Raw genomic sequence first — 15,846 nt, forward strand, 5'->3', positions numbered from 1 at the left:
GAGTCTTGAATTATTCGCTAGAATTTCATCGATTTCGATTAAAGATCGTTTTACTCGCAATGCGAGCAAAATTGATGACTTACCAAGCGCACGAAATGTTATCGTCGTGGCAGTACACATGTAACAGTACACGGATCCGATAGTAAGACACCCTTACATAAACACTCACCTTTAATTTATTGGCTAACGGTGTTCACAACTTTGACACTTCATAACTGATGATGACACTTGATTTTTCGACACGAAACGAACAATTATTGGAAAGCGGAGTTTAGAACGCGCGCAAGCATTACGTGAACAGTGAACGTTAACGCAACCTCGCAGATTGCCGCCTGGCCGGCAGAGCGCCAGAATTTCGGAATGGTTTAAAAAACCCTGTTCCTTGAGATGGCGACACCTTCTGACTGAAGCCCTGATCGCGATTGGATCGTCAATCGATATTTCGCGCGAAACGAATTATGGGATTAACGAGGGAAATGCACGACCTTCGGAACTCCGGTAATGTTTAAGCTTGCAATTATCTGGTATAACTATATCAATTTCGACAAACGATTTTAGAAAATTTTACTTCACACTTCATCGAAATAAGGAAGAAATTCATTCTGAAGGTAATTTTTGTAATTTTTACTACATTGATATGATATAATATTTATAACTGAGAATTCAAGAAACTTGAAAAATTAGATATTTGTAAAATTAACAATAAAAAAATTTGGAATCAATAACATTGAAAATTTGGGAATTTGAAAGTTTATGATTTTAAAAATATCAGAAGTTTATTAAACGATGTAAATTCAGGGTTTTGAAAAATTTGATTATCACTGAAGGTGTTGTAATTTTGTGAAATTATTATTTCCAAAATATCGAGCATCCTTTCAATTTCTTCCTTTGCAAATATTAAACATTCCTAAACAACTACATGTAAGAAGATGTTAAAATAATAAAAATGCGATATATCAATTAATTTTATTTAAACCTTAACATTAATGAACATGATTTTTTGTCAAACTATTTTTAGACAATCAATATTTTTGTATCATTAAATTATTACAAACAAATATGTATGTATTTATAAAATTTACATCTTTAAATGTTTATGCTTGTAATACTGGTCTTTCGTGTTTTCCTTCTAAACAGTTATTAACGGCTGAATATCCAGTACCACCCTGAAAAATAATTTATATTATTAGTACCAAATTATTTTACATCCACTACATTTCTTACCCTCTGTAAAATTATAATATCTTTCTCTGTTAATTTTGTACTATCCAAAGGATTAATCCAGTCTTTTTTAATGATTTTTTCTACACACTCCAATGTCACTACATCTCCACTAAATAAAACAAAACCATGATAAAACATGATAAAACAATTGGTATTAAACAACAATAAATCTTACGTTGTTCTTATAACTGCGCATGGAACACTGTTGCTTAAAACATCATGAGTAATTGGACACATGTATCGAGCCTGTTTAACAATAAGAGATTTTTTGTCATCTGGATCTTTTATTTCAGTGAATTTTATAGGAATAAGGTCTTTTATTTTTAGTGGTTTTCCACTAATTGGACAATAAATTGTTTTATCTGGTTTCTGTAATATAGTTTCTTTTGCTTCTGGTGTTTTAGAAGGAATCCAAAAACTTGGTAACACTTTATCTTTGCCATTGCTCATATTAGAAACCGAAGAAGTTGATTCACTAGCTGTCGCTTGACTTTTTAAGACAATAGTTTTCTCTCCCTTTAAAAATTGTTGCAACTTTTGTAACTCTTCATTAGCAGTTTTCTCATGAGATTGTTCCTAAAGCAATATTAAAAATCATAATGTGTGCAAAGATATTGTATCTTTGTGTTTACGTACTTCTTGTTGCTGTTTTTGTTTCTCATACTCTTTCAGTTTCCTTGCATATTCCTTCTTTTTAGTCAACACATATTCTAATATTGCTTCTTTATCAAATAAATAGCCATCTTTTCTATTAAAAAGAATATGACATTAGCATAAGGAAAATAAATAAAACTCATAAAATGATATACTAACGTTATGACAGGGTTTCTACAAGGTTGTAATGTAAGACAACAACAGTCAAAATCTTTAACAGAATCTTTTCCCACTCTTTGTGTATTTGTTCCATAACCTGAGGCTGCAGCGTCTTTCTTCTTTTCGTGATAAGTATAAACAGCACCAGCTGTACAGTTCCTGGCGTGTCGTGTCATGTTTTGTTTACTGATCTATTTCATTCTAATTTTCATCAGTGACTACAAATACAATCTGTATTTACGAGTGGTACGTCGTTGTTGCGCCCTCTACATTCATTTTCATTGCGTCGGTCATTGAGCGAGCGAGCTGAAGCTGAGCGAAGCTCTTATACTTGACTTTGCAACTTCTTTGTCCGCGTTTGTGGCGGAATGAGCCGGCATGTCGGTCAAAACGCCATCTTCTTAGGAAGAAATAAAAACCTTGTCCGCGTTTATTTTTTGCACCACTAAACCAATTCTCATCAAATTTTGCACGCACATGCATATGTACATCCAAATGGACATAGAAAAAAAAATTTTAATCGGATTTGCCACGAACGAATAATCACCGAAAAAACTGATCCTAAAAAGTGAGGGTCCGAACACGCATATAAGGAAAATAAAAAAATAAATATTTCGGCACTTTGAGGACGTAGTATGGTTCCTGAGGCATTTAGAAACAAATTTCTATTAGGGTTTGATGCGTTTTGATGCCTAATAAAGCCAGGAAATCAATTTTTGTCGAATTCGGTCCAAAACGGTACAGGTGGCGCCATCTAGCGGCGAGCGGCGGAACTACGAAAAACTAAAATTTCGATTTTCTCCGAAATTAGGCAATTTTACGTATTTCTGAGGGTCAGAAATTGTTCTGCGTCCTCTCTAGGACCTATATAATGCCACAAGAATCCCCTAAGAGCGCTAGAAAAGAAAATAGAAAAATAGCTCAAAACATGGACGAAAAAATTGGCGTCCATCTAGCGGTGAAAGTTGGAACTACAAAAATATAAAAATGCGATTTTCTCGAATATTAGCGAACTTTGAGTACTTGTGAGGCTCAGAAAGTGTTATGTGATCTCATTAGAAGCGAAATAAAGCAATAAAAGTTTTCTGAAAGCTTGAATAAAGAAAATAAAAAAAATGTCATTTTATGGAGAAAAATTGTGGCGTCATCTGGCGGTGAAACTGCGAACTAAACTCAAAAACCGTATGCCCGTACACGCGTTGAGGAAAAATATAAAAAGTAATATTTCGCAACTTTGACTAAGAAGTATGCTTCCTTAGACATTTTAAAGCAATTTTTGTTCAATAAGTTATTCATTTTTTGACCTATTAAGTTCAGAAAATCAATCTTTATTTGACCCCTTTACTGCGTGTTCGGACATACGGTTTTTCAGTTTAGTTCGCAGTATCACCGCTAGATGGCGCCACAATTTTTCTCCATAAAATGACATTTTTTTTATTTTCTTTATTAAAGCTTTCAGGAAACTTTTATTGCTTTACTTCGCTTCTAATGCGACCACATAACACTTTCTGAGCCTCAGAAGTACTCAAAGTTCGCAAATTTTCGAGAAAATCGCATTTTTATGTTTTTGTAGTTCCAACTTTCACCGCTAGATGGACGCCAATTTTTTAGTCCATGTTTTGAGCTATTTTTCTATTTTCTTTTCTAGCGCTCTTAGGGGGTTCTTGTGGCATTATATAGGTCCTAGAAAGGACACAGAACAATTTCTGACCCTCAGAAATACGTAAAATTGCCTAATTTCGGAGAAAATCGAAATTTTAGTTTTTCGTAGTTCCGCTGTTCACCGCTAGATGGCGCCACCTGTACCGTTTTGGACCGAATTCGACAAAAATTGATTTCCTGGCTTTATTAGGCATCAGAACGCATCAAACCCTAATAGAAATTTGTTTTTAAATGCCTCAGGAACCATACTACGTCGCCAAAGTGCCGAAATATTGCACTTTGCATGCGCAGTAGAATTGACATAGGCGGCTCATGCACGTATCGCAATGCGGACACAAAATAATTAATTACTCATTACCCGAACATTATTTATGAACTTTTATGATCGAAACATGTAAATAATGCATTGCTGGCCATTTTTCAATCATAAAAGTGCACAAAATATATCCACAAAACGTGTAATTAATTATTCAAAATGACCTCGTGTATACCGCTTGTCACCGTGGCTGGCCTTAATTAAATACAAGTACAATTAGTTACCATGATTTATTAAAATATACAACATGATACTTTTGACTTTTGAGTATTTAAGGTTTCATGTATGAAATAAATGATTACATTTTTGTAAATGAAATATGAGTTTATTTTCAATACTGTTACTTAATTAATTTTTTAAGTAATTAAAATAATATATAAGAAATAGTTCATGATTATTAATATATTTTTTTAGCATGAAAATGATATGTAATTTATACATGTATATAAATGTAATTTCATGTGCTACTATTTACAAATGGTACAATGTCATTTATATGTGATATAATACATATTTTAAGATGTTTCCAACTTTAACATTGTGGTACAAGATGATCATAAAAAAATAATCATCTTTTATAATCATTAGAATCACTATCTGATGTACTATCCTTTTTATGTTTCTTACGTTTCTTGTGCTTTGACTTTGTCTTTTTCTTTTTATGTTTATGTTTCTTGCTCTCATCATCAGAAACTTTAGATTCTGATTCGTCATCGCTTGATTCTGACTTCTTACGTTTCTTGGACTTTTTACTCTTTTTCTCCTTGTGTTTCTTCTTAGATTCTTGAAGCTTCTTTTTTAATTCCTTCTCGCGTAATTCAGTCAATGGAGTAACATAATTTTCATCACTATCGGAACTTGTACTACTAACATCTAAAACAATTTCTTTGTTTGGGTCAACCTTTATAAAATTACGGCATTGATATGTCAGATGTCCAGCATATCCACACTTTTTGCATGCTGGACGCACATGCTCTTTATTTTGTGGAATCAATCTAGAAAGAAACTCTGGATCCATATCTATAAAAGCAAGCATAAAAATAAATAGCAATGATCATTGAAATTGTAGCAAAGTAATTAAATAATATAAAATAATTTCTTAAACACAACTATCATAAGGATTGCATAAATGTCTTCAAAAGTTATTAATATGTTCACAAACAATTATTAGTATTTTATTATCTATATTTACATCTGTTTTCAATCCAACAATAACCTTAACATACTAACCTCAAATCATCTACAACACTTAAGTACGTGCTCTCAAATTTCTCAAGCAATTATTTCTTTCTTGTTTCAAATGACTTTATATATGCATTTAGAATGTTAAAAGCATTTCTTAGTACTGTATTTACACTCAATTACATATCAAACTTTCCTAGGGAAAATAGCAGTCAAAAGAATTAGTTCCTACTACTCGTAACAACATTCGCGCATTAGTAAAAATCGATAAATAATAAGATTACTGCAAATACATGTTTATTTAAAAGTTGACTGTTTTATTTGTGCAATTTACGTATTACAAATGATTCTGACTACTAGAAATCATTTTTATATCATTCTCGTCAGTAATATAGAGAATAACATTGGAATGATAAAAATGTTTCGTTCAAGTCGTCAAAAACTATTCTCACAGATGTTTTCTTTTCGAAAAAGGAGTTTATTTGCAAAATTTGATCCGAATAGGAACATGATGATATTCCGAAGTTTCCTGAAAACAATTATTAACAGATCTCTTGGCGATGGCTTTGGCGCGTAAAACCAGGAGTTATTTCCTCTGTTGAAAGCCAGAGGGCCTGATTAATAAACCAAAAATCTAGACCGCCAAAAAGGCAACATAGCTAACGTCATCTAATTATAAACCGTGAAACATAATAAAAACATAATAAAAAACATAATAAAAAATTGCGTTTTTTATTTTAAAAATCTTTTACGCTTTTCTGAAATACGTAAAATATTTTGGGACCACAGTGAAACTGGAAGAATTTCAGTAATAGTGTTAAAAAAGAAAATAAAAATGTTGCATTTTGGGAACCTTAAAGTGCTCACCTAGCGGTAGAAAACTGAAACTATTGTAACTGAAGACTGCAGATGAATTTATGAAGCGCGCAATACCGCCATGCAGAGAGGGAGATGAAGAAAGCCGGCTAGCTATTTAAAACGCTGAAATTACTGATGGTATTTCATACATAATTGTTATAACGGACAGTAGTTGGATTGAAAGATTGTATAGAACAAATTATAATGCACTTTCTGGTGGTGGTACAATTGTAAGTTCTCGAACAAAGAGAATCCTCTTTCCTTTTATATGTAGTAGTATTGTACGTTATTTAGTTGTACGAAAAGATATGACCTTAAAATGTCATAAATATTACAAAAATTGTAATCATAATATAAATTTTGGTAGTATGGAAAATTGATGCTATTGCTAACTGCTGTAACTACAGTGTTTAATACGCACGGTTTTAACGTGCAAAATGGTTGTCGCCGTTGGTGATAGCAATATGTTTAATACTATTATAAATAATACGTCATATCAACACCAAGAGGTAACTGTTACAAAACTGAATGTATCGTAGATTAATAGTACTGTAACTACAAGACAAGTGTATAGGAAATACTATCTTTTATAATAGTGTATTACAAAGGTATATTAGGCTATATAAAAAAAATTTGTTTATTACAACATTATAAAATTTACATATACATAATTCATAACATACATTCATAAAATGAATTTCCAGTTTTTTTTTAAATAATGTCCATTCAATTTCCAAAGTTGACATTAACAAAAAATATACTTAATGTAACATAAATATGTATAATGTACATAATCTATTATAAACTAAAAAGTTGCACATTTTTTGGTATTATATTATGAGGCACATGACACTTACTTACTTGAATAAACTGACACAATATAATGATTTTTGCTATATTATATTTTAAACAATTTAAGTTTTCTAGTCAATAATTAAATAATTTGGTATGGTTTTTATATGCGACATATAGTTAGACACAACATCAATTTCACGTCTTTTTTTTATTTCATTGTTTAACAATGAATATTTGATTAATTATTTTATAATAAATATTATGAACAAATTGGAGCTTTATAGCAATAGTTTATAGATGAATTTGATCCATATTTCAATTTCTATGATTATGATTTATATAAGGGAAATGAGAAACTTTATTGTGAATTCATGGTCCTCAGAGTTTCAAGTGCAATAGTTTTTGATACTCGCATTCAAAATGTTATAAATTCACTCAAACTGTCATTGTACAAGTTGTCTACCAAAAATTACAATCATTTAAAGTTCTTAGAACCAAATAAGATTACTTATTTTGATTCTAATTACTTCAAAATAAAAATAAATTCTAGTTATTTTAAAATGAAAGACTCCAATTGCTTTAGAATCAAGTAACTGAGATATTTGAATCAAATCTAATAGTAATTAGATTTTCCAGATTACCAATTATCTACATTATACTCTTGCAAAATAACAGCTCTTATAAGTTTATATACATGTGAATATATTATATGCAAATTACCTGAATTACATACAAGTAAAATATGCATAAATATTAGTATAAGTTTATAATAACCAAAGTTAACAATCAATTCATAAGTTAATTACATAGAAGTATGATGTGCAACATAGATATGTTATAGTACCTTAATTAAGCTTTTATATTTAGCTCTCTTTAAAAATATCAAGACTAATAAGAGAACAAATTATTTTATAATTGTAACTATGTAATCTTCCAAAGAATACAACAAAACTGATTTAAATTATTTTGTTTTATATGTATAATAATAATCAAAAAATAGGAAGAATATTATAATCTACTTTTAGGATATAAGGAATATTTATAGTCCACATTTATATACTATTTCTGCTTTCATGTATTATAATACATCTATTTTCTCATCTACTATTGAAATATGCAGAAATAATAACTGACTTACATTATAATTAACATATTCATCAGTATGTTCTGCATAGCATCTATTTATAATGGTGTTTCCTTTATACCACTTGGTTTCAAATGCAATTATAAAATCAATAAAATCTCTACTTGGTATCAATTCATATATTTGTTTTGAATCTTGTGATAAATATTAAAGAAGTAATTAAATGATTAAATGAATTAATATCAGTAGTTTCAGTTAGCTATTTGTAATTTTGTTAACAGTGTATTAGAATACTATACCTAAGAGATACATGATTATTATTTAGTATTAATGTCAAGACATTCATTAAAAGTATGCAATAACATAGAGTACAAATATTGCTTAAATCAATAATATGTTAAGATTAATTAAAACAGAACAAAATGACAACTGTGTACAACAAAATCAAATAATAATTTTCTTATAAATAAATAAATACATTAGAATAGAATTCCAAAAGAATACTGTATCAACGTATATTTTTGGACGGACACTGCATAAATTGTAAGTGCATTTGAGAAGAAAATGCCATTATGTTTAAACGTAGACTTTAAGAGATATGCTTATAATTTTTATGACAAGCGATATGAATTAGCATGCAGTGCCTGTCAATTATTTTCATACTTATGCTTATATATCAGTGACTAGTATTAGCTGTGAATTGATGCATTCTTAAATGCTCACATTCTTACATACAATTCATACGCATAAAAAGACCACACGTATATATATACGTTATATAAATGGGTAGTATGGTTACTTAATATGCTTATTTTATAATAGACTATGTCTACAGATAAAATATAATTTTAATGATCTAAATAAAAATTTGGCAAATATAAATATGTTCTGTTACATAGAAGTACATTACAATTATAAGAATTCATTGATAGATATAAATTATAGTAGCGAGGATAAGTTGGTTAACTGTAACAAAAAATACAGTGTTTAATAATATTCTTGAACAAAATTAATAAATCAGTTCAAGTTGAAGTAATTATAACAGGACGTACTTTGATGCATTAATGAAATGTATAATTCCTTTCTGTAGACAATATATCTTATGTAATATCTGCACATACATTTATGAATTTGTTATTTATATCGCTAGGGTCTTTGTTTTCAATGAAACATAAGTTTCACATATATATAATCGGTATATAATTGAAATGAACAAGTACAGATTATTTGTCCAATTTTACCAACATTATTTACTTTATTAACTGATCAAGATTATGTTCTTATTACATTTATGTTAATGAAGTAGATATTTTTGATTTTTCTCATTATAATATCCTGAACAAATAAAAGTATATACTTAATAAGTTGAAATAAATCTATATCTACACTAGATAGTAGTATGTAATGTTTCATTGACTTTAGTCGAAGAAACTGATAAAATTGGACAATGGACAAATTGCATCAAAACTTACAACAACTTGTTGTAAAAAGAAAGTGTACAATAAAAAAGTAGCTGGAAAAGTAGTTATAATAAACATTTTCCTGGTCCCATTTCTCAAGCATTATCAACATCAGCATTTCTTATCCCTTGTTTCTTTAGATTTTTGACATCTATACAATTTAAATACCAAAAACGTTCAATGAAGTCACCATAGCCAATGTTTGTACTCGTATTTAAACTCAGAGAGTTTCCATTCAGCTGGTCCTTTCATTGACAGTTTTAAATTTTGGACGCATCTTATGTAAATAAAGCAAATTTTCAGTTACATTTTTTATTATTTGAGAAATATTTGTGAGATATTACAAAAACTAATATAAAAAAATTAGCATAATAATATTATCATTCATACCTTTTTTTACTCTTCTCTTTAAAATTAACAGTTGAGTTTGTAATTTTTTGACTGAGAATAAACTGTTTTAAAAGTAGAGAAAAAAGTTTAAAAATTACTGGATCCGTACAAGATTTAAAACTGTAACATACACTTACTCCTCATTACTGAATTATCATACCTAAAAGTGTGATCACAGATTGACAGAAGGCATGTAACATACAATATATTATAGGTACAGTTAGAAAATACTTCATTGCTGTAATTATCAATTAATAAAAAATTATAAGATGAATTATGTATAAGCTATATATATATCGAATGATTTTTCTTTTGCAACATGTTTAAAGTGACCCATTATAAAAAAGTATATGTAATAATGTTAAAACAGTTTCACCAGTAAAATTATAAACATTACATTTTTTTACTTTGTAACTTAATTATTTAGGGTCCAGATGATGTTTTCAATTTGTTTTATTATCACTGAAATGAGTAAATTTGTTTTAGAGAATAACAAAAAAAAAGTGCAAGCAGGTAAATGCAAATAGCTTTTTGCAAAACTTCTCACTGATATAAACATGTTTAAACTATCTATCATATATGGACGAGTAACATGTAAATTTCTGTTTTTTATTTTTGATTATAATATTGAAATCGTATAGTATGTATAATCAATCTTGTTAATAGCATTCAACGTCATTTTTAACTTCTAATTGAAATTAAAATTTTACTAAATGTGATATCAAGTTTCAGTCACATTTTTCACATTGAACAAGAATATCCATTAATTTCCTAGAGCATTAATGTATCTATGTTAGAATGGAGTTCATTTATAGCCTTCTAATGCATTTCTCATTACAATATTTCTGAGCTTCTATGTTGTTTTTTGATTCTTTCAAAGGTGTTTCTATTCTTAAACAGTCTTCATCATAAGATTTTTGTAATTAAAATTAACAAAAATCTATAATATTGTAGACTACATGCTCAATAACTTGTTCAATAATTCTGAAACACCGTACAATGTTCAAGAACATATATGTAAAGAATACAATTTAGTTTCTACACAATTGGCTATCATATTTTTATCACCATAGAAGTTGATTCAAAAAAGTGTATATAAGTATTATTTATTCCATGATTTTTTGAAAAATCTTGTCAAATTTTTTATTTAGTTGTAGCAAAACGAGGAATTGAAAATATACTCTTCTGTAGCAAAATAGTAGCATGGAAAAATATTGTTAACACTAACATATTAGACTGTATGACATTGTTAAATAGGCTTGTTTTACTTTCCGTTTGTGTGTTAAAGTTGTTCAAATATAGATTTTAACTTTGAGGTAACATATTCATTGTAAATGTTAGAATATAAAAGTTTCATAGTATATTTAGAAATACAAAGGTGATATAATTGTTACAGATGTGTAGTTCAAAATTATGATTTAGGTTGTATCAATTAGATCTTTTTTCTCTATATTTTAATAATTTAAATCAGAGATGCAAAAATAACATAATACTTTGTTGGATGGATCTTCAATGAGCATTTCTAAAACAAATCCTTTGCAACTTATATTTATCATATTTTTTATATTTCTTAATAATTGTGTGCTTTTAATACAGTATTAAGGAGAAAATAATGAAACTTATATACTCAAGTTATGAAATTGTTTGTTAACATTCCATTTAAATTTTTATATACAAACAATAACAAAATACAAAATAGTTTCTATTGAAAAATAGAGATTTTGCTTGTCAGTTTCATATATGGAATTAAACAACTGTACTTTATATATTAATACAGTGTTCTCATTTTGGCATAAAAACTAAAATTCAGCTGAATCACAAAGTTGTCCAACGAGCAACCATGACAAATGTTTTGTTAGATATGTATCATCATAAAACAATTTGTAGCAAGAATATAAATAATACAAACAAAATGTAGATACAGAGTATGATTTTCAATGGACGGTGATTGCCTGTTTCAGTGTCAATTAGAATTCCTTACATATTTTCCTTCGATGCTTTAAAAGACAATACACTGAAAACAGAAGCATAAATTATGCAAAGACTCATTAGTGCCAGAGTTGGTAGTAGCCATACTATTTTTCTGTTATAGATATCTTAAACGACAGATTCAATAAACCATCATTAAAACATTTATTAAAATTGAAGGTATAATAGTACTATGGCAGTTAATCTACAAAACAGAAAGATACTGAAGTATATTTATCAGTAAATCATGAAGGTGAATATGAGGTGTACACTGAAGGTTATAAGTTATTGTATTTTGTAGTGCCATTCATTAATCTGAGTATTTATGTATGGGAAGCACCGCCATAGTACCATTATAAATACTTGTATCAAACCTAAATCTCTGGTATATTATTGCTAAAATATCTATATAAAATAATTAACTATTTAATGTATTCTGGGTTGAACAAATATAACCTTAAAGAACAAAGAATTCGACTAATCATGGAAGCATCTCAGAGAAGAGGTAGCTGAATAAAAAGGAACTCAAAATGGAGAAAGAAGGTTTTACTGGACGGCGATCGTTAGCGTGGACGAGGATGTAATTTTGTACAAGTACAATTTTGATCGTCAACCTTAAGTTTAACCTTCCGTTACCCGCGCGTTGTACTTTTTAGCAATACACTTAAATTTTGTTTTTCTGAAACTTCCACCTGTTCGTTCTACTCGATTTTTTCAACTTAAGAATTCCCACCAGGGTCGCCACCTTATTACGATATAAAACACGAAGTGTCATAATACGTAATCCGGAGATTACAGAACGAAAGAGAAAAAGAATAAGATTTTTCTTCTTTTTACTTGTTAGCCTTGCAATAAAACAAAAGTTCGGAGATTAGTATTAAAAGAGAAACACTTCTGGACTAAAATCGAAGGAGGTGGCGACCATATTTTCCAAGGATGTGTCCTGTTCTGAATCGCTGAACGAAAAGAATACGTTTGGGTAATAAGTACGTTTTAAAACATCACGGGTAATGAAACGCTAAAGCTCATAAACGTCGCGTCCGTTTGGTCTACTAACGGGGGGTCGATATGACCCCGGACTCGCATAGGACTGGATAATGTGAACCTTAAAGCGTACATCGCTTGCGTTTCTTCCTGCCTCGCCTCGTGTTCTCCTCGAGAAGCTTACGGTAGTTTTACAGCAACAATAATGGAAAAGCTTCACGTAGGCATTGCGAAAATGGCGGTCTGCCACGCAGTACACTAGATTATTGAAGCAAGACTTGGAAAGAGCGAACCAGGCTAAATTGTAAAGAACACGGGCGCTTATGGGTCGAAAGGAATTCACGCAAACGGCTATGCCGAATGGTAACCAAAATATCACGAACATCACGCAGCTGTACATATTAGCCTTGCAGAGCTCGTAGTCCCAGGAGAAGGTGATCGGTGGCTTGTAGGAACCCCTCGTCGCATGCCGGACGCGAATCACCAGTTTCACGTACAAAAAGGTCGTTATCAATGCTGGCAAACCGACTAGAAGAGTAGCTCCAATTATTTGCTCCATGGCTATTCCGCTGAATCGACGTCGACAGAAGTCCGGTCCTACATCCAAGGATGACTGCAGGACCACCGTCATTATGGATATCAACCAGACACCAATGATCGTTGCTGTTACACGACTTGGTGTTAAAGAGGCATATCTGAAAATATGAAGGTGATCACCTTTAACTGAGTAATATACAGGATAACAAAAAAGATCTGATACTTATAGGACTTGTAGTACTTACCAGATGTTAATATCTAACCTATTTAGGTTTTAAGACTAACTTTTTCTTTGTAAAATCAAGTTTCATTGTTTAATGTTTTACTTCATGGTTGTATCATTTTGCTTCTGACACAAAGTAATATTAGTTCATTGTTATACAAGATTCACAAGTTATACAAGCTCATTGTTATATAAGATTATATTGTTATATTACAGGTGGCATGGAAAGACTTTAAAATGTATATTGAAACATATGTGCAAAGTGTATGTAATAGTGGAACGTTAACGTGAATATCTGTAATTGTGTCTATGAAATGTATAAACTATGTTGCGAAGAAAACCAGTTATGTGATATGGAACACTAATAAGTAGTTTTTGTTGATATTTGTACATAATCTTGTGATTAAAACTCTGAACTAATTTTCTTTATGTTAGAAGCAAATATGATACTTCTATGTACTGTAATGTCATTAAATAGTAAGAAAGAAAGAGTTAGTCTTAGGACCCAGGATTGTTTTTTGTATCTCAAGAGTGGTACTATAAGTCCTATAACTATTGGACCTATTTTTTATCACACTGTATAGAGTATGGATATGCAGCAAAGTCCTTCTTTGAGCACAGTAATCTAATATAAAGGTTTACAAAGTAGTCAATGAATTTTGAACTGCATTATGTATCAAAATATGTACTGTGATATTTTCCATTAAATTGCACCTATCCTCTTCCTGTTAATAAATGTGTTACAAGCAAGTACTTTTGTTTCATTTTGAAAATGAGATTCTAGAATTTGTTACAACTTACTAATCTTATTTTATAAGGCCTCTATAGGCTTATATCTATTATATGTAGTGTTACCCTGTGTGATTATCTACTTAAGGTGGATTTCCCTATTTGATTTATACAGATAACCCTCTTCCATAATATAGTCTATAATTATTTCTGCTATATTATTGGTATCTGGCAAACCCTGTGAGAAAGTGTGGGCATTAAAGTCCCCTTTAATTAAGATATTTTTTCACCATTTCTAGCTACTTTTTTATGTACACCTGTGACAACTTCTCAGTAATTATTTAAATTTATTAATCAGTAATAATATGATATGATCATGGTGTAATGTCTACCATTATCTTTATATCTTATCCATGGATCCTAAGTACATCTTCCTAAAATAAAATACCAGCAGCAATCACCACCAAGTCAAGTTTACAATTGCAACTTTAAATTTTAGTTGTCTCCATATTTTTGATTAATAAGTCTAATACCTATTTGGAATTATTCACATTAATCCAGATGTATTTGACATCTGTTTTGCATTCTTTATTCCATAATTTGAGTAGTTACATTGTTCAAATCCTCAACTGCACAGTTTAATCTGATACAATCTCTTTCAGCCCTCTTGAGACCTTGATCTAGTTGTGTTATCATCTTCTCACTGTCCCTGTCTTCTTTATCCTTTATTCTCTTTGTTCCCTCTTTCAGCTCCACTTCTCCCTCTACATCTTATTTCTATTCTTCCTTACATCATTTCTATTTATTCCTCTTTTACGTTTATTCGTGGAGTGCCCAAAGTTGTTGCACCTCCAATTGAAATATTAATTTTAGAGCTCGTATTAACTCCAGCCAATACTCATCCAAGTTTTATCTTTTTTCCCAGGGCTTTCTCTGCGGCAACTGCTGGAATTTTAACCCATGCTGTCTGCGTTTGGCCAATCTCGGTAAGTACCCGCAGAATTTCTAGCTGGTCCGCTTCCTCATCCGGGACATCAGTTCCTTTATGATTCTTAGCCTTATCTCGTCTTCGCTTATCAATGGGTCGATATCCCCTATCTTAGCCCTTCCCAATTTTCCCATAGTTTCTTTTCCCATAGTATCCTCTTCAACCAATTCTTTGCGTGTTCCTTCTCCAGGATGTCACCCTTTCTTTACCTTCCTAAAATCAATCCCCTGCGGCGATTTTTCTTTTTCTTCGCGCTCACGAAATGCCTGCGCATAATCCACGCCAGGATCCTGACTAATGCCGCCGTTTATGTCCCTTGGCCTCGGTGTTACTCGCAGCGTTCCTAATTACTGTACTTTTGACTTCATTTATCACGTTCATTTTCCTTCTAACCACTATTGTCCAAAAGAAATTACTCGCTTTCCTTGTGGCTATCGACCTATATTCTGCCCCTCATCGTTTCTTTACTCGTCCACTGTCCTCGGCAGGTTCAGCATCTTCTGTGTTTATGGCTCCATTCGTTTCTCTACCTATCCTTTCCAGTGCCTCTTCGATTTTCCACAAATTCTCCCTGCATATCTTTTCCTTATAGTCTAATAAGGCTCGCAATCCACTTTTTCTGTCATATAGTCT

The 15,846-nt window shown here is 30.7% G+C and overlaps 5 protein-coding genes across 33 annotated transcripts in view; 1 reads left to right on the forward strand and 4 right to left on the reverse strand.

Annotated features, from left to right (window-relative positions):
• Positions 1 to 373, reverse strand: part of cyc (basic helix-loop-helix ARNT-like protein cyc) — an 82,597-nt gene extending 82,224 nt beyond the window's left edge. Inside the window, exon 1 of one of the 3 annotated variants that reach the window (XM_076532922.1) lies at positions 84 to 373. In XM_076532922.1, the coding sequence (XP_076389037.1) occupies positions 84 to 120 (37 nt within the window). In that variant the 5' untranslated portion in view covers positions 121 to 373. The remainder of the gene's footprint in view (positions 1 to 83) is intronic. The other 2 variants (XM_076532921.1, XM_003705537.3) reach the window with 2 other exon arrangements.
• Positions 374 to 947: 574 nt separating this feature from the next.
• On the reverse strand, positions 948 to 2,360 carry LOC100879532 (nitric oxide synthase-interacting protein homolog). The gene is made up of 5 exons (XM_003705524.3): positions 2,038 to 2,360; positions 1,861 to 1,972; positions 1,400 to 1,800; positions 1,225 to 1,333; positions 948 to 1,166 (listed from the first exon to the last, which is right to left on the reverse strand). The coding sequence occupies exons 1-5, from the start codon at positions 2,211 to 2,213 to the stop codon at positions 1,095 to 1,097; spliced, it is 870 nt and encodes a 289-aa protein (XP_003705572.1). The 5' UTR covers positions 2,214 to 2,360; the 3' UTR covers positions 948 to 1,094.
• A 1,871-nt stretch (positions 2,361 to 4,231) lies between these two features.
• LOC100879421 (uncharacterized) lies at positions 4,232 to 5,450 on the reverse strand. The gene is made up of 2 exons (XM_003705523.3): positions 5,246 to 5,450; positions 4,232 to 5,035 (listed from the first exon to the last, which is right to left on the reverse strand). The coding sequence occupies exon 2, from the start codon at positions 5,031 to 5,033 to the stop codon at positions 4,584 to 4,586; it is 450 nt and encodes a 149-aa protein (XP_003705571.1). The 5' UTR covers positions 5,034 to 5,035; positions 5,246 to 5,450; the 3' UTR covers positions 4,232 to 4,583.
• A 190-nt stretch (positions 5,451 to 5,640) lies between these two features.
• Positions 5,641 to 15,846, forward strand: part of LOC105663183 (uncharacterized) — an 84,541-nt gene continuing 74,335 nt past the window's right edge. For 4 of the 17 annotated variants that reach the window (XR_013038384.1, XR_013038385.1, XM_076532523.1 and 1 more), the window contains exons 1-2: positions 6,054 to 6,564; positions 15,151 to 15,211. Coding sequence is in view for 6 of the 17 variants with exons in the window: in XM_076532523.1 (XP_076388638.1) it covers positions 6,493 to 6,564; positions 15,151 to 15,211 (133 nt within the window). In the remaining 11 variants the exon portion in view is untranslated. Of the gene's footprint in view, positions 6,565 to 13,141; positions 13,446 to 13,712; positions 14,247 to 15,150; positions 15,212 to 15,846 lie in introns of those variants that run through there. The other 13 variants (XR_001096653.2, XM_076532526.1, XR_013038387.1 and 10 more) reach the window with 10 other exon arrangements.
• The window catches only part of LOC100879306 (adenosine receptor A1), a 118,422-nt gene continuing 111,489 nt past the window's right edge, over positions 8,914 to 15,846 (reverse strand). For all 11 annotated transcript variants that reach the window (XM_076532511.1, XM_076532510.1, XM_076532520.1 and 8 more), the window contains one exon: positions 8,914 to 13,431. In XM_076532511.1, the coding sequence (XP_076388626.1) occupies positions 12,771 to 13,431 (661 nt within the window). In that variant the 3' untranslated portion in view covers positions 8,914 to 12,770. The remainder of the gene's footprint in view (positions 13,432 to 15,846) is intronic.

This window comes from Megachile rotundata, chromosome 6 (genome assembly GCF_050947335.1).
Source record: "Megachile rotundata isolate GNS110a chromosome 6, iyMegRotu1, whole genome shotgun sequence".
NCBI lineage: Eukaryota > Metazoa > Arthropoda > Insecta > Hymenoptera > Megachilidae > Megachile > Megachile rotundata.

What these genes read in the sequence shown, in the direction of transcription:
- LOC100879532 (XM_003705524.3), bottom strand. Translation starts at nt 2,213, where the DNA reads ATGACACGACACGCCAGGAACTGTACAGCTGGTGCTGTTTATACTTAT. An exon ending in TGTAGAAACCCTGTCATAAC is followed by an intron (nt 1,973 to 2,037) that starts GTTAGTATATCA and finishes TCTTTTTAATAG; the next exon opens with AAAAGATGGCTATTTATTTG. An exon ending in AACAAAAACAGCAACAAGAA is followed by an intron (nt 1,801 to 1,860) that starts GTACGTAAACAC and finishes ATATTGCTTTAG; the next exon opens with GAACAATCTCATGAGAAAAC.
- LOC100879421 (XM_003705523.3), bottom strand. Translation starts at nt 5,033, where the DNA reads ATGGATCCAGAGTTTCTTTCTAGATTGATTCCACAAAATAAAGAGCAT.